We start from the raw sequence: 24,155 nt of genomic DNA, 5'->3' as shown, positions 1-24,155 counted from the left end.
ATTCTAGAGTATATACCTAAACAGATGATGATGATGTTATTGAAAGGTTGTTGAAAAGCCACTTTTGGACTTGTGTATGTCCTTTTTACTTGATCATATATTGCCAATAAGTTGGTGGAAATGTCCTAGAAATCAAATGGATTCAAGTGTCCAAGTAAGAAGCAGCACGGCTTAGTAGAAAGAGCACAGGCTTGGGAGTCAGAGGTCATGAGTTCTAATCCCAGCTCTGCCACTTGTCAGCTGTGTGACTTTGGGCAAGTCACTTAACTTCTCTGTGCCTCAGTTATCTCACCTGTAAAATGGGGATTAAGACTGTGAGCCCAGCATGGGACAGTCTGTAACCTTGTATCTATCCTAGCACTTAGAACAGTGCTCAACACATAGTAAGCACTTAACAAATATCATCATCATCATCATCAAGTGTCACAGCCATGAAAAAGATTTGATACTCTATTTCACCTTTCTCCCTTTGGTTTTGTCTGAACTTGATTTTATCTTGTCACAATATTTTAAGGTTCAAAAATGACACATTATGCTTCTTAATTTGATTTTCTGTCTCCTTGTCTTCCCTTGGATCATTGGACAATATGCTACCCAGCCAACGGGATTTAGTGGCAGCATTCAACTCTGTGACTCTGATGTCATTCATTCATTCATTCAATCATATTTATTGAGCGCTTACTGTGTGCAGAGCACTGTACTAAGCGCTTGGGAAGTACAAATTGGCAACATATAGAGATGATCCCTACCCAACAGTGGGCTCACAGTCGATATCTCAAGCATCTTTTCCAGATGCTGGCGGGTACCTAATCTCGGTCTTCATCAGACTAATAATTAGGCTAAACTCCTTGAGGGTAGAGAACACGACTACCAACTCGGTTGTATTGCTCTTTCCTGAGCACTTTGTACAATATTATACACACAATAAGTGCTCAATAAATACCATTTATTTATTGATGACCCATAGTGCTTTGCAGTTCATAATTATTTGACTCTTTAGGATGCTCTCAGCCTAGATTACTACATCAGTGCATGTTCAATTTAGTTCCTAATAAAGATATCCAGTGTGCAATTTTATGAGGTGAAAAGACCATTATTGTTTAGAATTACTGCTTTGTTAGGATGATTTCTGACTTTCTGGAGGGAAATTGAGCAAATAACTATAGCTAATGAGGAATTGTTTATTATGGCATGTGTGGAATATGACTTATTATCATATAAATGTAATTGAATTGTTTCTTTTCATTGTATCATTGGAAAACTGAAATAGTTTGCAGATGAGATTCTATTTACTCTAATTACAATCCCCTAGCAATCTATGTGTTTATTTCAACCTCTGATTGGTTAGTGGTGTTGCTACTGCTTAAATTGTAGCTTTGAACTTAATGTGTCCAAAAAAAACTCCTCATCTTCCCAACCTTTCCTCCCCCTGTCTTTTTCATCACCACAGATACTTTCACTAGCCACCCAGTCTACTATCACTATCCTGTCTGTCTTAAGAGCCTGTTTCCTTTGCAATATACTTGACTCATTTCTCTCATTCAACTCACATATTCAATCTGTCACCAAATCCTGTCAATTTTACCTTCACAACGTCCCCCAAATCCACCCTTTTCTCTCCATCTAAACTTACTATTATGCATATCCAAGGACTTATCATATCCCTTCTTGACAACTACAGCAATGTCTTTGTTGACCTCTCTATCTCTTGTCTCTCTCCCAAATTCAGTTTTTACTTCACTCTGCTGCCCAGATCATTTTTCTAAAAAAAGCTCAGTCCACATCTCCTAACTTCTCGAGAATATCCAACTGTTGCCAACCACCTCTGCATCAAACAAAAACTTCTTATCATCACATTTAAAGCATTCAATCAGTTCTCCTATTTGACCTCGCTGATTTCCTACAATAATCCAGTCTGAACTCTTCTCTACTTTAATGCCAGCCTATTCACTGTACCTCAATCTCATCTATCTTGCCACTGACCCCTTGCCCTGCTTCTGTCCTGGAAAGCCCTTCCCCTTCACATACCACACACTGCTGCTCTCTTCAGCTTCAAAGCCTTATTAAAAGCATATCTCCTCCAAGATAAACTTTCATTTCCCCTACTCCCTCTCCCTTCTGCATCATCCTTGCACTTAGTACCCTTTAAGCACTTGATATTCACCTCATCATCAGCCCCACAGTACTTATTGCGTACATATCTGCAATTGATTTTAATTTCTGTCTCCCCCTTAGACTGTAAGCTTCTTGTGGGCAGGGAACATGTCTACCAACTCTGTTGTATTGTACTCTCCCAAGCACATAGTACAGTGTGCTCTGCACATCTTAAGCACTCAATAAATACCATCGATTGCTTGATTGATTGCTAGATTCCCCACGAATCAAGAAACATATGCAATTCTGTTAGTTGCCCTAGTGGAGTTGTAACTTTTTTCCATATAATATTGAGTAAATATATTATGTGATTTTATTATTTTGGGCAGCCATAAATGAACTTTAATATGTAAAATAAATTAAACAAAACTAGTTGATGTTTTGTTGGAGTTAGAGTGGACTTCAGTCCTATATTTATGTCCTTGGTTATTCTTCAGTGCCTCAGGTGCAGGAAATTATTTAAACTAAATACTTTTTCAATATTATATTTCATTCCTGTGGAGTCATGTAGACCCCAAGAGTGGGTATTGTTTTAAAATTAATGTTTCAGGAAAAACTTCCTCTTCAGCCATGAGGAGGATTTCAGGACAGTTTCCAGAGGCCAAACAATCAAGCAGTAGGCAGTAGCCATTCAGACTTTTTCAGTTTCTTAATTGCTGATCTGATATGAGTGAATTTTCTCCAGACAGGTTATTTTGTATTAGTGGAGATTCTCCCTTGGAGAATCCTTGGAAAGAGGACATTTCCTTGGTGAAATTGCCAATAGCCAACTAGTCCGCTCTTAAGAAAGTAGGCCACCATATTTTCAGAGAGCTGGAAGGAACCTCAACGGGGCATGGGACCTGTTTCCAATCGCTAGACTGGTGAAAGGTTAAACTAACAAGGGGAGATGGTTGTCTCTTCTTTCGTAATTGGGCACTTGGGCAGAACTCGAGAAGGAATGAAAATGAGCAAGTTCATCAGTCAATCAACAGAATTTATTTAGTATTTATTCAGTGAAGTGTTTACAAATCAGTTGCAAACTGACAGAGAAGCAGCGTGGCTCAGTGGAAAGAGCACGGGCTTTGGAGTCAGAGGTCATGGGTTCAAACCCTGGCTCTGCCAATTGTCAGCTGTGTGACTTTGGGCAAGTCATTTAACTTCTCTGTGCCTCAGTTCCCCCATCTGTAAAATGGGGATTAAGACTGTGAGGCCCCCGTGGGACAACCTGATCACCTTGTAACCTACCCAGCGTTTAGAACAGTGCTTTGCATATTGTAAGTGCTTAATAAATGCCATAAAAAAGGTACCAAAGTATATTTCACATAGAAGCAAGATGGAAAATGGGATAGTTATTAATTGTAGTAGCTTTTATGTGCCAAGCACTATGCAAATGCTGGGGTAGATACAAAATAGTCAGATCAGATACAGTACCTGTCCCACATGGGGCTCATAATCTAAGTAGGCAGAAGAAGAGGAATTTAATCTCCATTTTACAGATGAGGAAACTGAGGCACAGAGAAGTTAAATGATTTGCCCAAAGTCACACAGCAGGCAAGTGGCAGAGCCAGCGTTAAAACCAAGGGCTTGTGTCTCCCAGGTCTGGGATCTTCCACTTGGCCTTGCTGCTTCTCAAAGCATGAGATTGGGTTTTATTAATAACCCAATATTGGGTTTTATTGAGAAGCAGCATGGCTCAGTGGTAAGAGCAGGGGCTTTGGAGTCAGAGGTCATGGGTTCAAATCCCGGCTCTGCCAGTTGTTATCTGTGGGACTTTGGGCAAGTCACTTAACTTCTCTGTGTCTCAGTTACCTTATCTGTAAAATGGGGATTAAGACTGTGAGCCCCCCGTGGGACAACCTGATCACCTTGTATCTACCCCAGCGCTTAGAACAGTGCTTTGCACATAGTAAGTGCTTAATAAATGCCATTATTATTGATAAGGTATGTATCGATTTGTACAGAAATGCCTAGACTGTGAGGCCCATGTGGGACAGGGGCTGTGTCCATTCTGAGTATCTTGTATCTACCCCAGCACTCAATATAGTAAGTGCTTAAGCATAGTAACTGCTTAATAAGTACCATACACAAATATCAGACATCACTCAAATAAATAAAATTACAAATATGTACATGAGTGCTGTGGGGCTGGGAGAGGGAGAAGGACATAGGGAGCAAGTCCAGGTGACGCAGAACGGAATGGGAGTTGAGGAAAAATGGGGCTTAGTCTGGGAAGCCTCTTGGAGGAGATGTGCCTTCAATAAGGCTTTGAAGAGGGGGAGAGTAATTGTCTGTAGGATTTGATGAGGGAGAGCATTCCAGGCCAGAGACAGGACATGGGCTAGACAGGTGACATCGAGGCACAGTGAGAAGGTTAGCACAAGAGGAGCAAAGTGTGAGGGTTGGGTTGTAGAAGGAGAGAAGTTGGCTTTAAAGCCAATGGTGAGGAGTTTTTGTTTGATATGGAGGTGGATGGGTAACCACTGGAGTCTTCTAAGGAGCAGGATACAGTCTAGAGATTTTCCTTTTAGAAGTCAGACCTCTCACTCCAGGCACTCATAGGAGATGAAGGGAGGGAAGGGATTAGGATAATTTATTAAAAATCTGTTTAAAGTGTCTTTTCCTGGCTGCTCCTCTTGTAGAGGTGTGAAGACTTCTTTGTCTTGGAGTGGGTAAGACCAATTTCCTCAAGCAACCTGGAGGCACGGGTGGGGAGGAAAGCTGGCACTCCCACCTTCAGCCCAGAAGGGAAAGGAGCAGTTCAGGCAATTATTTTTAGAGTAGGTCATGAATCAAATTAGGACCAGACTAACCCATCGTGATACTTGGAGAAGCAGCATGGAGAAGCAGCATGGCTCAGTGGAAAGAGCATGGGCTTTGAAGTCAGAGGTCATGGGTTCAAATCCTGGCTCTGTCACTTGTCAGCTGTGTGACTTTGGGCAAGTCACTTAACTTCTCTGGGCCTCAGTTACCTCAACTGCAAAATGGGGATGAAGACTGTGAGCCTCCTGTGGGACAACCTGATCACTTTGTAACCTCCCCAGCACTTAGAACAGTGCTTTGCACATAGTAAGTGCTTAATGCATGCCATTATTATTATTATACTTGGACTATCTCAATGGGTCAGGGTCCAGAATGGCATGCTTGTGTCCACCCCAGTGCTTAGTACAGTGAACTTACTAGTACTTAGTAAATGCTTAACAAATACCACAGCTATTAATATCATTATTATGTCCAGGGCCATATCTAATTCCACCCACTCACTTTTTCCTTACAATTGTCTGAGAGCAATTCTCTGAGAGCATAAGGAGCCACTCAGAGTTGGGAAAGTGGTACAGTGGAAGGAAGTTGAGAAGCATCTGCTTCTGAAACATTTTCCACACCATTTTCAATTCTTACTGGGTGATTGTTTTAATAATAATAATAATAGTTATGATATTTGTTAAGTACTTACTGTGTGCCAGGCACTGTACAAAGTGCTGGGGTGGATACGAGCAAATCAAGTTGGACACAGTACCTGTCCCACATGGGGCTCATAGTCTTAATCCTCATTTTACAGATGAGGAAACTGAGGCAAGGAGAAGCGAAGTGACTTTTCCAAGGTCACACAGAAGACAAGCGGCAGGGCTGGGATTAGAACCCAGAACCTTCTGACTCTTAAATGGGCCCTGAGCATAGCTAGAGCTGAATCTTATGCTTGTATATGTAATTTAAAACTCCACCCCCAATATTTAGGCTGGTTCTTTGTCCAGTAGGAAGAGAAACTGATCTCTGAGTTCATGGGATTTGCATTAAAAATTATCTTGTCAGTTATACATCAATTATAACTGAGAAGAGAAGCACTGTGCTCTAGTGGATAGAGCATGGGGCTAGGAGTCAGCGGGACCTGGGTTCTAATCCTAGCTCTATCATTTGTCTGCTTTGTGACCTTGGACAAGTCACTTACCTCATCTGTACAACGGGGAATAAGATTGTGAGATCCTTGTGGGACAAAGACTATGTCCAACCTGATTAGCGCTTAGTACAATGCCTGGCTCATGGCAAGTACTTAATAAATGCCATTTAAAAAAGACAAAGAGTGACAAGGTACATCAAAATTAATGATCTTCTTCCTAAAGAAAATACTATAATCTCCATGCTTATAGAAAGTATCATTTATGATGTACTCCTACTCTTTTAGATACTGTACCAAAGTTTGGATAAATTTTTTTCCAGTGTGTTATTAATAATATACAAGACTTGGGGTTTAATTGAATGCATCTCAAGGGACCTGAGATTTGTTCTCTGTAAAATTTAGTGTCATTTTTAGTGGATGTGGGAAGCAAGAGATGAGAAGTGGTCAGGCGGGCTAGTGTGGCTAGTGAACTACTGTTGTAACCCGATTAGGCTTTTTTTCTTTTCTGATGAAATTCTAATTGCTCTGTTGTGTCCTTTCCAGCCTCAGCACCCCAGTCAGATGAAGGCTCTGACATTGATTCAGAACCAGACTTACCATTAAAGAGGAAGCAGCGGCGGAGTCGAACAACCTTTACAGCCGAACAGCTCGAAGAACTGGAAAGGGCTTTTGAGAGAACCCACTACCCTGACATTTACACACGGGAGGAACTTGCCCAAAGGGCTAAGCTCACAGAAGCTCGAGTTCAGGTACAAATGTTTAAGGGTGTTTCCAGAATTAGTGCCTGGGGGAAACCTAATGGCAACATGGAAAGATTTCATGGATTCTGCTAGTATTCTAATAGTAGATTGCTGGTTTTTTAGACTGTTGGAAGATGTTGCCTACACTTTCTGTCACAGTTCAGCAAAGAACGACTACAACGTATTGGTCATAATGGGGAGGCACATGTTTCTCTTGAAAACTGTACTCTCATTGACCCAGGAGTCAAAATTATTGTGCTATTTGCTAAGTACTTACTACATGCCAAGCACTATACTTGGGTTGGGACAGAAACAAGATAATCAGGTCTCACATAGGAGTCACAGTCTAGGTTGGAGGGAGAACAGGTATTGAATCCCCATTTTGCAGACGAGGTAACTGAGACGAGGAGAAGTGAAGTGACTTTTCCAAGGTCACACAGCACATAAGTGGCAGAGCTGGAATTAGAACCTAGGTCCTCTGGCTCCCAGGTCTGTGATCTTCCCAGTAGGTTATGCTACTTCATGGAAGTACTAGGAGCTCTGAGATGCTCTTGCTCATATGTTACCATCCTAGTGACTTTCCTCAGGCCACTTGGGTTGCCCCCTGATGGGGTGGGCAAGACTAAGAGAAGAGGGATGTAGACACAGGAAATTAGGTTATCAATCAGGCAGACAATCCAGTGCAGGTTTGGCAATGGAGCCAATTGTCCTCGGTTCCTAAAACATGTCTGTTTTATCCTCCCTACAAATGGATTGGAATTTAGGCTAAATTTTCTCCATATAGATATTGCACCAGTCAGGATTTTATTAGTTTTAGTCACTGCACTTTAAAAAGTATGAAGAGGAATTGGAGAAAGTCTTGAGAAAAGAGACAGCTGTGATTAGAGAACTGAAAAATATATTCTATGAGGGAAATTAGAAGAAAGTAGAATAGTTTTGGCTAAGGCGTAACAATAATTCTCTTCAATTTAATCCTAAACAAGAGGAGTTGGATTTTAAAGCCACAGATTTGAATTGTTTGTAAGGTAGATTCCCAAGGGGATTAAAAACACAGGAATGGGCTTCCCAAAGTGACTCTGGAGGCTCCATCACTGGGGATCTGAAAAGAATTAAACAGTCATTTGTTCTGGATACCATAATAATTCCTTAATTGGGAGGCAGGGGGGCAGACAAAATGAACTCCCTCCCAGAGCTGTAACTCAGTGATTTGACTGACTGAGTCTTTTAGACAATTCTGGAGTCCTTACACAGTGTTATTTTTTCAAAAGGAAAAGAGGTACAATAATATGTCATGATTTCACTTTTGGAAGTGTCTAATTTTTAAGTTTGTACTTTCCAGTGGTATTTTAATAGTATCCACCATGAGACAGTTTATTTTGAAGTATCTTGAATTTTTTGGAGGATTCACTTGTGACAAGAGCTATTAAAGATTAGGGTGATCAAGCTATTATTTAGGAAAATGTGTTTTCTACATGTGAGTCCATTAATTCTTTCCGAGTCACAAAATACAAATTTGTACTTTAGGTTATCTTTCATGGGGAGAACCTGGTTCCAGGTGCCTTCCATCTTGGCTCAGAGAGTGGAGGCAGTTATCCAAATAATTTAGTTTTGGTGAAGAAGTCCCACTGGATGGGTCTCCGAAGCCAGGGAAGCCCCACTGATCTCCAGCCTCTGGGTTAATAATAATGATGGTATTTCCTAAGAGCATACTATGTGCTAGGCACTGTACTAAGCACTGTGAGCTGTACATGATAATCAGGTTAGACACAGGCCCTGTCCCACATGGGGCTTATAGTCTAAGAGGGACAGGGAATGGGCATTTAATCCCCATTTTACAGGTGAGATAACTGAAGCACAGATAAGTGAAGAGGTTTGCCCAAAGGCACACTGCTGATAAATGGCAGAGCAGGATTTGAACTCAGGTCCTGTAACTTCCAGGCGACGCTTTGCCCTAGACCATGCTGCTTCTCATGGCAATGGCTCTTAATGATAACTGTGGTATTTGTTAAGTGCTTAGTTCTTACTAGAGCCCCATTGGTGGGAGTGAGGCTGTTGAGTTCAGCTCTGACTTGGGAGTGAAGCTGCTTCTTTGGAGTGGAGGGTGTTTTAGCCAAACCCATGTCTGTGTGCATCATTAATCTTATTCCCAGAGGACTTCAGAAACTGGGTAGGAGACAACTCCTTCTAGTAAGAGATCGACTCGGGCTGCGGGTAACTCTAGGTAATGGGAGCCTGGGAGAAACCCGCGATCCAGTTGGAAATGGGGTAGCAACAGCTTGTTTGGGCATCGATTCTGACCAAAGTTGGCTCCATTCATTTTTTTAATGGTATTTGTTATGAGCTTACTATGTATCGAGAGCTATTCTAAGCACTGCGGTAGATACAAGTTAATTGGATGGGACACAATCCCTGTTCACATTCTAGAAACTGAGGCACAGAGAGGTTTTTTGGGCATTTACTAAGTGCTTACTATGTGCAATGCATTGTTCTAAGCGCTGAGGAGGTTACAAGGTGATCAGGTTGTCCCACGGGAGTTCACAGTCTTAATCCCCATTTTACAGATGAGGTAACTGAGACACAGAGGAGTTAAGTGACTTGCCCAAAGTCACACAGCTGATAATTGGCAGAGTGGGATTTGAACCCATGACCTCTGACTCCCAAGCCCGCGCTCTTTCCACTGAGCCACACTGCTTCTCTGACTTAGCTCAATTAAGTGTTAAAGTGTCAGTGAAGTTAAGTGACTTGCCCAAGGTCACAAGTGGCAGAGCCAGGATTAGAACCCAGGTCCTCTGACTCCCAAGCCCATAGTTTTTCCACTAGACCATGCTGCTTCTCTGACTGGAACAGCTTCCCCTACTGCAGGGAAGTGGGTCTAAAAATTGGCACAGCCTCTCGTGCTTCAGAGGTTGAGGTTCTGTCTGGCCTGGTCTTGGTGTAATAATAATAATAACGATGGTATTTGTTAAGTGCCTACTATGTGCAGTACACTGTTCTAAGCACTGGGGAGGTTACAAGGTGATCAGCTTGTCCCACGGGGGGCTCACAGTCTTCATTCCCATTTTACAGAAGAGGGAACTGAGGCCCAGAGAAGTTAAGTGACTTGCCCAAAGTCACACAGCTGACAATTGGCGGAGTTGGGATTAGAACCCATGACCTCTGACTCCAAAGCCTATGCTCTTTCCACTGAGCCATGCTGCTTCTCCAATGGCAATCAGTCAGTATGGTTGGTAATCAATCAGTCAATGCTATTGGTTGAGCACTTATTATGTGTAGAGCACTGTACTAAGCGTTTGGGGGAATACATTAGAAGTGGTAGACAAGTATGCATATGGATTGGTGTTCAGTACAGCCTTCTCTGCTGCAGGGGAGGATTGATTAGGTTCTGATGATGATGATGATGATGATGACATGGGACAACCTGATCATCTTGTATCCCCCCCAGTGCTTAGAACAGTGGTTAGCACATGGTAAGATGCCATCATCATCATCGTGATGTCATTTGTTAAGTGCTTACTATGTGCCAGGCACTGAACTGAGCACTGGGATGAATACAAGCAAATTAGGGTGGACACAGTCCTTGTCCCATGTGGGGCTCACAGTCTCAATCCCCATTTTACAGATGAGGCAATTGAGGTACAGAGAAGTGAAGTGGCTTGGCCAAGGTTATTATAATTCTAACATTTGTTAAGTGCTTACTATGTGCCAGGCACTGTACTAAGTGCTGGGGTGAATACAAGCAAATGGGGGTGGACACAGTCCCTGCCCCATGTAGGGCTCACAGTCTCAATCTCCATTTTACAAATGAGGTAACTGAGGCCCTTGAAAAGAGAAGTGACTTGCCCAAGGTCACCAGGAGACAAGTGGTGAAGGCTGGATTAGAACCCATTACCTCCTGACTCTCAGGCCCTTGCTCTTGGTGTGGCCTCCCCAGCTGGAAAGAACAAGATGTCAATAGGTAATAACAATAATAATCATGGCATTTACTATGCTCTTACTATGTGCAAAGCGCTGTTCTAAGAGCTAGGGAGGATAGAAGGTGGTCAGGTTGTCCCACGGGGGCCTCACAGTCTTAACCCCCATTTTACAGATGAGGGAATTGAGGCACAGAGAAGTTAAGTGACTTGCCCAAAGGCACACAGCTGACAATTGGTGGAGCTGGGATTTGAACCTGTGACCTCTGACTCTAAAGCCTGTGCTCTTTCCACTGAGCCACGCTGCTTCTCTAGGTACAAACTTCCTTAGTCGAAACAGAGCTACCTGGATAATTGCCTGGAAAAGAATGAAAATTAGAGCCCTCAAAAGGTGGGCAGTTTGACCCGGTCTGGTTTGGATCTGTCCAGTTCTGCCCTTGCCTTGTCCACCTGAATGAAACTCAGACATTGCCGCTTCTTGGCTAGGCCAGTGCCAGAACATGTTGAATTAGAATGAGCAGGGCTGGAATGATCCTAGGTTTAATTTTGGGTGTGTGCCCACACAGGAATAGTGGTTTTAAACAAAATAAAATAAAATATGATACAAGTTAATCAGGTTGGACACAGTCCCTGTCCCATATAGTGTTCACACTCTTATCGCCATTTTAAAGATGAGGAAACTGAGGCCCAGAGAAATGAAGTGACTTGCCCAAGATCACACAGTAGACACTTGGTGGAGCAGGATTAGAACCCAGGTCCTTCTCCCAGGCCCATGCTCTATACATTAAGCCATGCTGCTTCTCTTGTTTTCACTTGTTTTTACTCATCTGCTGTCTCCCATTGGGTTAGTAAGGTTTATGGTTCTAGAGGCTCACTGCAGTCATTGTTTAGTAGCATTAATATAATTTATGGAGCACGTGCTAGAGAAGCAGCATGGCTCAGTGGAAAGAGCACGGGCTTTGGAGTCAGAGGTCAGGGGTTCAAATCCCTGCTCCGCCAATTGTCAGCTGTGTGACTTTGGGCAAGTCACTTAACTTCTCTGTGCCTCAGTTACCTCATCTGTAAATGGGGATTAAGACTGTGAGCCCCCCGTGGGACAATCTGATCACCTTGTGACTTCCCCAGAGCTTAGAACAGTGCATTGCACATAGTAAGTGCTAAATAAATGCCATCATTATTATTATTATTATTATTACTGTGTGTGGAGCAATGTACTTTGCTTTGGGAAAGAGTACACAGAAGGAACTTTAGACACAGTTTCTGTTCTATATGGATGAAAAGCTGCCAAAGACTGAAGTGCCCCTGGGGCTCCATTTCACCTCCTCATGTCTGACATCGCTGTGAAAGAGGGATGGATGCCATGGTGAGGTGGAACGTAGGAGGAAGTGACTGCTTTAAAGGAAGGTCCAAAGGCCGGCACGAGGAAGTTCGTGCCAATCCGTACAGCCCTCTTTGTTGGAGTAGAGGAGACTTAGATCTGGACAGCTCCCTCCACCCCAGGACAACTAATAGAAGTTGCGATTCAAGACTGCTGGTCACCTGTTCATGGCCCAGTGATTCATCAGCATAAATCAACCTAGATTTTGTTTGTTTGTTTTCAAAGATTGGCATTACCTCAATTTTTTAATGGTTTTTTTCAAGTGCTTACGATGTACCAGGTACCGTTCTAAGTGCTGGGGGAGACAGAAATAAATGACTCACAGTCGTAATCCCCATTTTACAGATGAAGTAACTGAGACATAGAAAAGTGAAGTGATTTGCCCAAGGTCATACAGGAGGCAAGTGTCGGATCCAGAATTAGAATCAGGTCCTTCTGATTCACAGGCCTGTGCCCTATCCACTAGACCATACAATTTTCAAAAATGTTTAAACTAAAATTTGTTCCTGACTGACTTTTAGAAGTTTCATTTGACCCTTCCACATTTTACTCAGTTTGGCTAGTGTTAAAGATGGTAGTGATGATAATGGTGTTGCTAGTAGCTGCTTTATTTGCAGTCATTTAATTCATAATTTTTGAAAATGCTAATCTCTTGAACTACGGTGTCATGGATTTTTAAAGATCCTTCAAAATGGTTTTTATAGGAACCAGTGGGCTTTATACTCAGTTCTGCCTTAGGATGTTTTGTCCAGAACATTGCTCAGGAATTAGTGAGTGCTTCTTTGACAACACAAACCTGTTTGGATGCAGCATTTTGTGATATTGGGAGAGGTAGTTAGTTTGCATGTGTGGGTGTACTTGTGTGCATAATAATAATAATAATAATAACAATAATGGCATTTATTAAACACCTACTATGTACAAAGTACTGTTCTAAGCGCTGGGAAGGTTACAAGGTATCAGATTGCCCCACGTGGGGCTCATAGTCTTAATCCCCATTTTACAGATGAGGGGACTGAGGCCCAGAGAAGTTAAGTGACTTGCCCAAAGTCACACAGCTGACGATTGGTGGAGCCGGGATTTGAACCCATGACCTCTGACTCCAAAGCCCGTGCTCTTTCCACTGAGCCACGCTGCTGCTCATGTCACATGTCACATACATGTCACATTGGCCATGGTGCAAGTTTTGCTTAAAATGAGATTTGCAAGTATGGAACGCCCATGTTATATGAAAACTGAGTGTAGCCATAAACAGAGGAAGTGCATAAAAGTGTTGTTAAGTGTGCAGTGCATAAAAAAACTGCATTTGGGCTGCCTAATCCATCGAGTATTTTCCATTTTTTCTACTTGGAACTGCAAGCTTCCTGTAGGCAGGGGTCATGTATACCAATTCTACTGCATTGTGAACTTCCAAGAGCTTAGTACAGTGCTGTGCACAAAATGCTCATTAAATGCCATTGACTGATGGATTGAAAAAGTTATTTTTTTTAAAGAATTCAAATCCACTGAGACGTGCTTTCATTAACAGTTTAACATATGCCGAGTAAAGAAATAATTCAGCTGAGGAGTATAAATGCTCAGAAATACAACATATTTTACAGAAAAAGATCTATATTATATGTTTTTTAGGACTGGAGATGGATTCCAGAATAGGTTATAAAGCTATAAAGTGGAATGATCTTAATGGTTTGTAACGGCCCAGTCTTGGATTCATGCCCAATAGCTGTTAAAGAACAATAATAGCAATCCCCTCGCTTTTATGAACAATCCAATAAAACGTTATTCTGCTTTTTGTGTTAACTGGGATTACTGATTAGAAAAATATGAACACCCATTAACATAACAGCTGTCTTAATGTGGCTTTAACCCTGTGACTCTTAACATTCCTTATGGCTTTCTCAGATCTCTAGAGACACATCACAGCTCACAGGACTGCTATGATCTACAGCCTAACAAATTCCCTAGAACATCTAGCATATGGGTCTTTTACTTAACCCAGCATGGGAGTAAAGATACTAGTCAATCAGTGATTAAAGTGCCAGAAGAAATCTTGTTTGTTGTAAAGATGATCAGGAAAAGAAATAGTGGGGACATTTCGTTCGGACTGATGATACCCTGGAGGTATCTGTGTTGTTAGAGGAAAAACAACCAAAGAATTAGTTTAATAGCCAGTAGCACTCCTGAGAAAAGTCTGGGGCAGAGAGATGAAAGAAAACCTTCACTTGTGTTTTTTTTTTCAATGATGTTGATGTTACGGTGGGAAATCCAGGAGTTTGTAGTAGTCACTAGTGATCAAGGTCAGGTTTAGCGAAAGCGAATATTTTTTTCATTTCTCACATTCACTAGTGAATGCATAAAGTAACTAGAAGTTGCTAAAAATCTCTCCCCCCATTTAGTGACTGTGAGATATGGAATCTGGTATATGATCCACAACCCTGATCTAGCCCTAATCCTAAAATCCCTCTGTATACCTCACACTCATGATTTTATTGTCAACAATCATCAGCAAATGTAAGACATGGTGTATATTCCTACATTCATTGTTTCTTGATGAACTAGTGAAATGATTTCTCACTTTCACGGTAACAAATATGTCATTTAAGATATTTACAGCCAGGGATGAAATAGTTCCAGGAATGACATGTAACAAATGAAACTGCACAACAAAGAACAAAATCTGCATGTACACATTTTAGAAGGGATTATTGGTTATGTTACTGCTTTTTATTCATACCTATCCACAGGAGATCATCCTTGCCTTATCATTGATGAAAACAAAGTTAAGCTATTCACATTTTTCTTGAGAAGTTTGATCCTTGCCTATATTTCATTTAAAATTTCCATTCAAAACCTAAGGCTTGTCAACCTCCGCAATATTATTCATTTATCTTAACTGATATCTTCCTCCTAAGAGTCATAATATCAAATAATTTCAGAGGAACAAATGCCCTTCCTGTTTTTTCCAATAATGTTCGAAGTGGATAGTAGCCAACTGCAGGATTCCTGGAGGGGAAATCTTCCAAGTCTCTGGTGAATAGCTGAGTGCTTAAATCATGTAAATGAATAATTATTGCATTTCATTCTTAGCTGACATTTTTCTTGGTTGCTACTATGTAAATAAGCACTCGTGGAAAAAATGTGGTGCCAGACTAAGCCCAGCCAGATTTTACTATGTGTGAAAGATGTATTATCTTTTGTGTCTTTAGAAAAATGAACAATCCTACATATTTTATAATTAGGCACTATTTTTCCTGTTTTATCCATGAGAAAATGGAAGCAGAGTAATAAGTATCATGCTCTCTCTATATATATCAAATTTATGCTTCAACTTTGAAATCACAGAATATTAATGTGTTTATGTAGCCATGCATGTTATACCAAGTGGATACTGATATTTGATTAAATACTTTATTATATAACCCTGCCTTAATTGGCACTGAAATGTATTAAACACTGAAAGATTTTTCCAGACTCTTTTTGTCCCTTGAGTTGGATCAGGTAGTAGTAGTAATAGTAGTAGTAGTAATAGTAGTAGTAGTAGTAGTAGTAGTAGTAGTAGTAGTAGTAGTAGTTCTCAAGACTGTAAGCTTTTTGTGGTCAGGGAATGTGTCTGTTTAGTGTTGTACTGTATTCTCCGAAACACTTAGTACAGTGCTGTGCACACAGTAAGTGCTCAATAAATATGATTGAATTAATGAACAATAATAATAATAATTGCAGTTTTTGTTAGGCACTTACTATCTGCCAGGCACTGTACGAAGTGCTGAATGGATACAAGTAAATAGGGTTCCATGTAGTGTTCTTAGTCTCAAACCCCATTTTATAGATGAGGTAACTGAGGCAAAGAGAAGTTAAGTGACTTGACTAAAGTCATACAGCCAGCACATAGCAGATGGGATTAGAATAATAGTAGAAGACATTAAATGTCCACTTGGTGTAGTGCACTGTACAAGGTATTTGGGAAGTGCAGAATAAAAAAGTGATATGCTGCCTGCCCATAATGAGTTTACACTTCAATGATGGAGATAAACATAAAGATATTTAGATCTAGAGTGGTCAAAAAAATGATTGGGAATGTGTGCGGATAGGATGACATAAAACAAGGGTAAATCAGACATCTCACTTGTAAATTAATATTAGTTAAACATAATCTGGTGGTGTAATTTGAACATTCCCCATCTCACCATCAGTATCATTTTAGAAAAATAGATAGCATAATCAAGTTAGAGGACCAAAAAATGAGTATTTAGTCCTATGAAGATATAATTAACGCTACACCTATATTAATATGTAGTGCAAATAATATAAATCTTACCTGAGAAACTCAATTGTGTACCAAATCCATCTGAATTAGAGTTGATATCTGTTAATTGGAAGTTTATTTCAGGGGAAAATTGGAAATTACTTCTGGTAGAACAATAAAAATCCCTAAATTGCTGTCTAAATCTTGTCGCAGACACTCTCTGCTGTAGTTTTTATGCATTTGGGAATAATAGATTGTAAATTCCTTGAGGAAAGGATTGTGCCTCACTGCTTAGAACCTGCTTCAGGCCAACCTCATGGCAACTTGAAAAAATTCTGAAGTTGTTTTGAAGTGGAGGAGATGACCCTTAGAATGTATTTATCAATTTAAAAACAGACTTGTTTGACTAATTCCTTGATTTTATAGGATTTTCCTCATTCAGAACTTTTCACCAATTTTAATTTGATTGGATTTTGATGAGAGACTAGAACTGAAGCTAGGTATTTTTGAATTTGGGTCATTTCTACTGTTTCCTAAGCCAACCCAGCCCCAATCCTGTCTGTGGCTAAGGTCATTGTTGGTAGGGAACATGTCTACCAACTCTTCTATATTTCACTCTTCCAAGTGCTTTGTACAGTGCCCTACACACATTATAAGTGCTCAATAAATATGGATTGATTCATTGATTGAAGGTTGAGGAGGCATGGGCTGACATCCTAAAGTGATAGTGGAAAAATGGACTGTGTTTAAGAGAATGGCTGGCCTGGCTTTTTTCATATACTATCATATGATAGTTGTAGTAGTAGTATAGTAGTAGAAGTTGTAGCAGTAGCAGTATTTGCATTGTTGTCTGTCTCCCCGCCCCCTAGACTGTGCGCTCACTGTGGTCAGGGATTGTCTCTCTTTATTGCTGTACCGTACTTAGTATAGTGCTCTGCATAAAGTAAGCACTCAATAAAAATGATTGAATGAATGAATGAATAGTATTTATTCAGCACTTACTGTGTGCAGATCACTGCTCTAAGCACTGGGAGAGAATATCCAGATGGGAATTAGGCATGGTCCCTATCGGAGTTGGACTCCAAAGGCCAAGTCAAGTTGATTGTCCAGTAAAAGGACTCAGGGACAAGACTGCAACTGTAGAGGCAATCTGACTCCAACTTAGGAGTGTAGAGTGAGGATTAGAGAAGAACCACCCTGGGCGGGCTAGAACAGGCAAAGTGAGTCCAGACAAGCAAGACAACAAGGGGAGCAGAGGACGTGGAATGGTAAGAGCCTGACAAGTTGTCTATGCTTGATTAAAAATTTCCAGGCAGTCAGTCAGTCAATTGTATTTATTGAGCACTTACTGTGTGCAGGGTTCTGTACTAAGCACTGGGGAGAGTACAATATAACAATAAAAAAGACACATTTCCTGCCCTCAATGAGTTTGCAGTCTAGAGGGGGAGATGGACATTAATAAATAAAATTATAGAAATGTACATAAGTGCTGAGGTACTGGGTGGGAGATTGAATAAAGGGAGCAAGTCTAGGTGGCACAGAAAAGAGTGGGAGAAGAGGAAAGGAGGGTTTAGTCAAGGAAGGTCTCTTGGAGGAGATATGCCTTTGAAAGAGGGGAGAATAATTGTGAGATATGAAGGGGAAGGGCATTCCAGGCCAGAGGCAGGACGGGGGTGAGAGGTCGGTGACGGGATTGATAAGATCTAGGTACAGTGAGAAGGTTGGCGTTAGAGGAGCAAAGTGAGTGGGCTGGGTTGGAGTAGGAAAGTAGCAAGGAGGTATTGCTATATTGCACAGTAGTAGTTCCAAAGTAGATTGTTTCTTGGCTAATGAAGAAGGTATTCAATAAGTGTAATAATCCTTTTTATCTTAAATATTATGGGTTATTCCTTGTGCATTAATGGTATTTTCAATCAATCGAAGTGCTTAAGTGGTACAGTCCAAGTGCCTAGGTGACACAGATGGGAAGGTGAATAGGGCAAATGAAAGCTTAGACAAGGAAGGCTTCTTAAAGGAAATTAGATGAAATTGAAGGAATTGAGATGGATGGAATTTGAAGGAATCTATCAAAGAATATGAGAAGTTGAATGTTATCAACTTTAATCAACAATTATTATCAAGGAAAATAATACTGTCATGAAGTGAGGATGGGAGTTATCTCAGTTGATATACTCTCAAAATTTTTGCACCATTCTGGTTACGGTTTTAAAATGACATCTAAAGTTTGTAAACTTTCTCTTTTCACTGAACTCTTAATTTTTTGCTTATTTAGAAGTTGCATGCTTTTAAAATTCATGGGTATTCTTTGGTTCAGAATCCATCAATATATTCTAGACAGGGAGCCCGTTGTTGGGTAGGGACTGTCTCTGTTGTTGAATTGTACTTTCCAAGCGCTTAGTAAAGTGCTAGGCACACAGTAAGTGCTCAGTAAATACGATTGATTGAATGAATCTCCATAAAATTCAGTCTATAAAATGTTAAATAAGTTAGATCAAGATCTGCTAGTGGGGCTTGAGATGGGCATAAGGATTTATTTGATCAGTCACATAAAGGAGTAAATCACGATTTGCCACAGGTAAGATACAGTCAGATGAACACACTTGTTCCTATTTATGCTCTTATCACAGTAAATGATCACAACCTTCAAATTTTAAATGGAAAATGGTTTGTGTGGGAAGATTTTATTGAGTAAGAAAGAATAGTTTAATAGTCTTGGAGGAATGTGTGGCAAGGCTAACAGGACAGTTATTTTAGGTTCTGTGTCAAATAGAGTTGTTGCTGACTAGGGTAGAGGCGATGATGATGGTGATGGCAGCATGGAGTCCTTGGGGTGGCAGGCTTCTCGAAGAGCGGTAGTGGTGTGTGGTGGGGAGAGCCATGAGGAAACCTCTCAGTCAGAAGCAGCCACTTCTGCTTTGGGGATAATGGCTGGATTTGTGATAAGATATCATCATCATCATCAATCGTATTTATTGAGCGCTTACTGTGTGGAGAGCACTGTACTAAGCACTTGGGAAGTACAAATTGGCAACATATAGAGACAGTCCCTACCCAACAGTGGGCTCACAGTCTAAAAGGGGGAGACAGAGAATAAAACCAAACATACTAACAAAATAAAATAAATAGAATAGATATGTACAAGTAAAATAAATAAATAAAGTAATAAATATGTACAAACATATATACATATATACAGGTGCTGTGGGGAAGGGAAGGAGGTAAGATGGGGGGATGGAGAGGGGGACGAGGGGGAGAGGAAGGAAGGGGCTCAGTCTGGGAAGGCCGCCTGGAGGAGGTGAGCTCTCAGCAGGGCCTTGAAGGGAGGAAGAGAGCTAGCTTGGCGGATGGGCAGAAGGAGGGCATTCCAGGCCCGGGGGATGACGTGGGCCGGGGGTCGATGGTGGGACAGGCGAGAGCGAGGTACAGTGAGGAGATTAGCAGTGGTGGAGCGGAGGGTGCGGGCTGGGCTGTAGAAGGAGAGAAGGGAGGTGAGGTATGTATGGCTTAGTGGAAAGTCAGGGGAGCTGAGTTCTAATCCCTGCTCCACCACCTGCCTGCTGGGTGACCTTGGACTAGTCACTTAACTTCTCTGTGCCTCAATTTCCTTCTCTGTAAAATGGAGATTCAATACCAATTTTCCTTTCTCCTTAGACTGTGAGCCCCATGTGGGACAGGGACTGTGTCCAACCAGATTGCTTTCTGTCTACCTCAGTGTTTAGCAGATTAAGTGCTCCAATTAAGTGCTACAAATGCTCCAATTATTATTTCGTTGAAAGAATATCTGTTTTCATTTAATATACTGAAAAACCTTTTCAAAATGAGTCTCTGAAAATATCCTTCTGTAGGCCTCTCCAAATCCTTACAGTTTCTTTCAGGAAAAATTTACAGCAACATAGAAACTAGCTTTGTATTTATTGATTTTCTTGCAATTTCGTCACACTTTTCAATAGAGCATTGAATTTCTCTTTTCCTTCTTTAATCAAATAAGATTTCTTAATTCATTCATTCAATCGTATTTATTTAGCGCTTACTGCGTGCAGAGCACTGTACTAAGCGCTTGGAAAGTGCAATTCGGCAACAGAGACAATCCCTACCCAACAACAGGTAATGTTATCATGTACATGGCTCTACTTGCTCCTCTTTCTAAATACGTGCCTAATCTCTGTGTACTAATCCCACCTCCACCACTCTTCCAGTGTGTGACCTTAGGCAAGTCACTTAACTTCTCTGTGTCTTAGTTACCTCATCTGTAAAATGGGGATTAAGATTGTGAGTCTCATGTGGGACTATGTTAGACTATGTCTAACCCGATTCTACTGCAGCGCTTAGTACTGTGCCTGGCACATAGTAAGTGCTTAACAAATACCATGTGTATTTTTGAAGAGAAAGGAAGTTCCATGGGGATCTAAGGTACTTGCTCTGTGGAAAGGCTAGTCCCGTTAACCAAAGAGCTTTGGTATTCTTCTCTAGGATGTGAACATGCAAGAATTTAATGAGTCAAATTCTCAAATTTTACATTAATTCTTTAGGTTTGGTTTAGCAACCGTCGGGCAAGATGGAGGAAACAAGCCGGAGCCAATCAGTTAATGGCTTTCAACCACCTGATTCCAGGAGGCTTCCCACCTACCGCCATGCCAACTCTCCCAACGTACCAGTTGACCGAGACCTCTTACCAACCCACATCAATCCCACAAGGTAAAGCAGAGAGGAATAGAGGGTGTTGATTGCTTTCTTAATTTTTTTGAATAAACAATCAGCCTTTATGGAATTTGGCTTTGCCACCTAGCTGTTGCTATTAAACCTATTTTTTCAAGCCTAATGTTTAGAGAAGTACATAGAGTTTTTGCAAGCCACTTGTTACAATAGTCATATTTGTAAACTGAGCTTTGACAAAATTAATTTTTATGAACCTACATTGAGTTCAATTCTCCCATGTTTGAAAGGGTATCTAAGTTCACATACAGGGTATTGTTTGGGGAAAGGACTGCGAGCCCCATTTTGGTCAGGGACTGTGTCTGACCTGATTACCTTGTATGTACCCCAGTACTCCGGGAATGCCGCACCCAGTACCCCAGTGCTTAGTACAGTGCTTGGCACATAGTAAACACTTAACAAATACCACAATTCTTATTAAATGTAAAAAACCAGAAGAGTGTGGTTAGTTATTTGAGTCTGATTTTGCCCCCTGTAGGACATCTACAAAGATTTAAGCATGGCTCAATGGAAAGAGCATGGGCTTGGAAGTCAGAGGTCATGGATTCTAATCCCGGCTCTGCCACATGTCTGCTGTGTGACCTTGGTCAAGTCATTTAACTATTCTGAGCCTCAGTTATCTCACCTGTAAAATGGGGATTAAGACTGTGAGCCCCACGTGGGACAACCTGATCACCTTGTATCCCCCCAGCACTTAGAAAAGTGCTTTGCACACAGTAAGCATTTAATAAATGCCATCATTATTTTATTATTTTTATTTAAGGTGAGGAAGAGAATGCCCATTTCTTCATCTGTCCCATGCTCACTACTCACTATTTTTTGTGGACATGGGCCCACTTGGGAGTGAGACTGAAAGCAGACTAAGACCAATGGTGGACGTGCAATCCTGGTGTTTTTACTCTTCATTAATTCATTCATTCAATTGTATTTATTGAGGGCTTATTGTGAGCAAAGCACTGTACTAAGCACTTGGGAGAGTACAACAATAAACAGACCCAGTCCCTACCTATAATGAGAAATGGTAAAAGAAGTTCTCCCAATGCTAAATTCCACAACAAAGATAAACCAACTTACATAGGGATACAGAAACAGAATTTTCTTCTCGAAGATTAAGTGTGGAGCTCTGCACATTGCAAGTGCTCAATATGTGCCCAGACTCCACACAAGTACCGTGGCCTAGTGGGTAGAGCAAGGGCCTGGGAATCAGAAGGATCTGGGTTCTAATTCCGCCTCCACCACTTGTCTGCTGTGTGATCTTGGACAAGTCACTTAACCCCCGTCTTACCTCCTTCCCTTCCCCACAGCACCTGTATATATGTATATATGTTTGTACATATTTATTACTCTATTTATTTATTTATTTTACTTGTACATATCTATTCTATTTATTTTATTTTATTAATATGTTTGGTTTTGTTCTCTGTCTCCCCCTTCTAGACTGTGAGCCCACTGATGGGTAGGGACTGTCTCTATATGTTGCCAACTTGTAATAATAATAATAATAATAATGGTATTTATTAAGCGCTTACTATGTGCAAAGCATTGTTCTAAGCGCTGGGGAGATTACAAGGTGATCAGTTTGTCCCATTTGGGGCTCACAGTCTTAATCCCCATTTTACAGATGAGGGAACTGAGGCACAGAGAAGTCAAGTGACTTGCCCAAAGTCACCCAGCTGACAATTGGCAGAGTCGGGATTCGAACCCATGACCTCTGACTCCAAAGCCCGTGCTCTTTCCACTGAGCCAAACTTGTACTTCCCAAGTGCTTAGTCCAGTGCTCTGCACACAGTAAGCGCTCAATAAATACGATTGATTGATTGATTGATTCTCTGGGGCTCAGGTACCTCAGCTGTAAAATGGGGATGAAGACTGTGAGCCCCGTGTGGGACAGGGACTCTGTCCAACCCAATTAGCTTGTATCTACCCCAGTGCTTAGAACAGTGCTTGGCACACAGTAAGTGCTTAACAAATACCATCATCATCATCATCACCACCCTACTCCCAGCTCATTGATCTGCAGTGTGCCCAAAGAGTCATGCTGGGGAACTGAGTTATTTTCCTGCTTCTGCCGGCTTCCAACAGAGAAAGAAAATAGGGGTGATGAAAGTTATGTGCCACTCCCCAGTTTCCTAGGGCAAGTTGTACTTTTCCTGGGATCTCAAGCAAACTCTCCATAACATACAGTTAAAACTTACAACTTTGAAGACATGGGAAAATTAAGAAGATATTAATTGAAGAATATTAAACTGGCTTCATTCTGAACCAGAGGATTTCAAACATTTTGTGCCATAAAGTTAAATTTTAGAATCTTACCACAGGATCATCAGAAATATATTTACCCAGAAAATTGTCTTCTAATATTGATGTTGATAGTGGAAATAATACTCTGAATGGAGTAATATATAGATAGTGACTGTGAAGATGTAAGGAAATGATTAGAATGACGGCACTCTCTGTTGTACTCTCCCAAGCACTTAGTATAGTGCTCTGCATTCATTCATTCATTCAATCATATTTATTGAGCGCTTACTGTGTGCAGAGCACTGTACTAAGTGCTTGGGAAGTACAAGTTGGCAACATATACAGATGGTCCCTACCCAACAGTGGGCTCACAGTCTAGAAGGGGGGAGACAGAGAACAAAACAAAACATATTAACAAAATAAAATAAGTAGAATAAATATGTACAAGTAAAATAAATAAATAAATAGAGTAATAAATATGTACAAACATATATACATATATACAGGTGCTGTGGGGAAGGGAAGGAGGTAAGGTGGAGGGGACGGAGAGGGGGAGGAGGGGGAGAGGAAGGAGGGGGCTCAGTTTGGACACATGAAAAGTGCCCAATAAATACTATTGCCTGGTTGATGTGGTACATGAGGATATTTATAAATACATATAGTATATATGAGGAATGCTTATCCAGAATATTGTTCAATTTCACACCTACAAAATTAATAAGCATGTATTATAATGAAGATATTGATATAACCATTGCTTAAAAGGAAGCTTTAATAATGATAATAAAAGAATGTTGATGATGGTTTTTGTTAAGTGCCTATTTTGTGCCAGGCACTATACCAGGTGCTGGGTTGGATACAAGCAAATCGGGTTGGAAACAATCCCTGTCCCATGTGGGGC

General features: G+C 41.0%; 1 protein-coding gene across 2 annotated transcripts in view; it reads left to right on the top strand.

Moving 5' to 3' along the window:
* Positions 1 to 24,155, top strand: part of PAX3 (paired box 3) — a 128,883-nt gene that overhangs the window by 64,959 nt on the left and 39,769 nt on the right. For both annotated transcript variants that reach the window (XM_038747142.1, XM_038747136.1), the window contains exons 5-6: positions 6,572 to 6,777; positions 20,830 to 20,995. In XM_038747142.1, coding sequence (XP_038603070.1) covers positions 6,572 to 6,777; positions 20,830 to 20,995 — 372 coding nt within the window. The remainder of the gene's footprint in view (positions 1 to 6,571; positions 6,778 to 20,829; positions 20,996 to 24,155) is intronic.

This window comes from Tachyglossus aculeatus, chromosome 1, assembly GCF_015852505.1.
Source record: "Tachyglossus aculeatus isolate mTacAcu1 chromosome 1, mTacAcu1.pri, whole genome shotgun sequence".
Lineage (NCBI taxonomy): Eukaryota > Metazoa > Chordata > Mammalia > Monotremata > Tachyglossidae > Tachyglossus > Tachyglossus aculeatus.
Note: the sequence above shows the minus strand (reverse complement) of the source record. Positions and strands in the feature narration are given on the sequence as shown.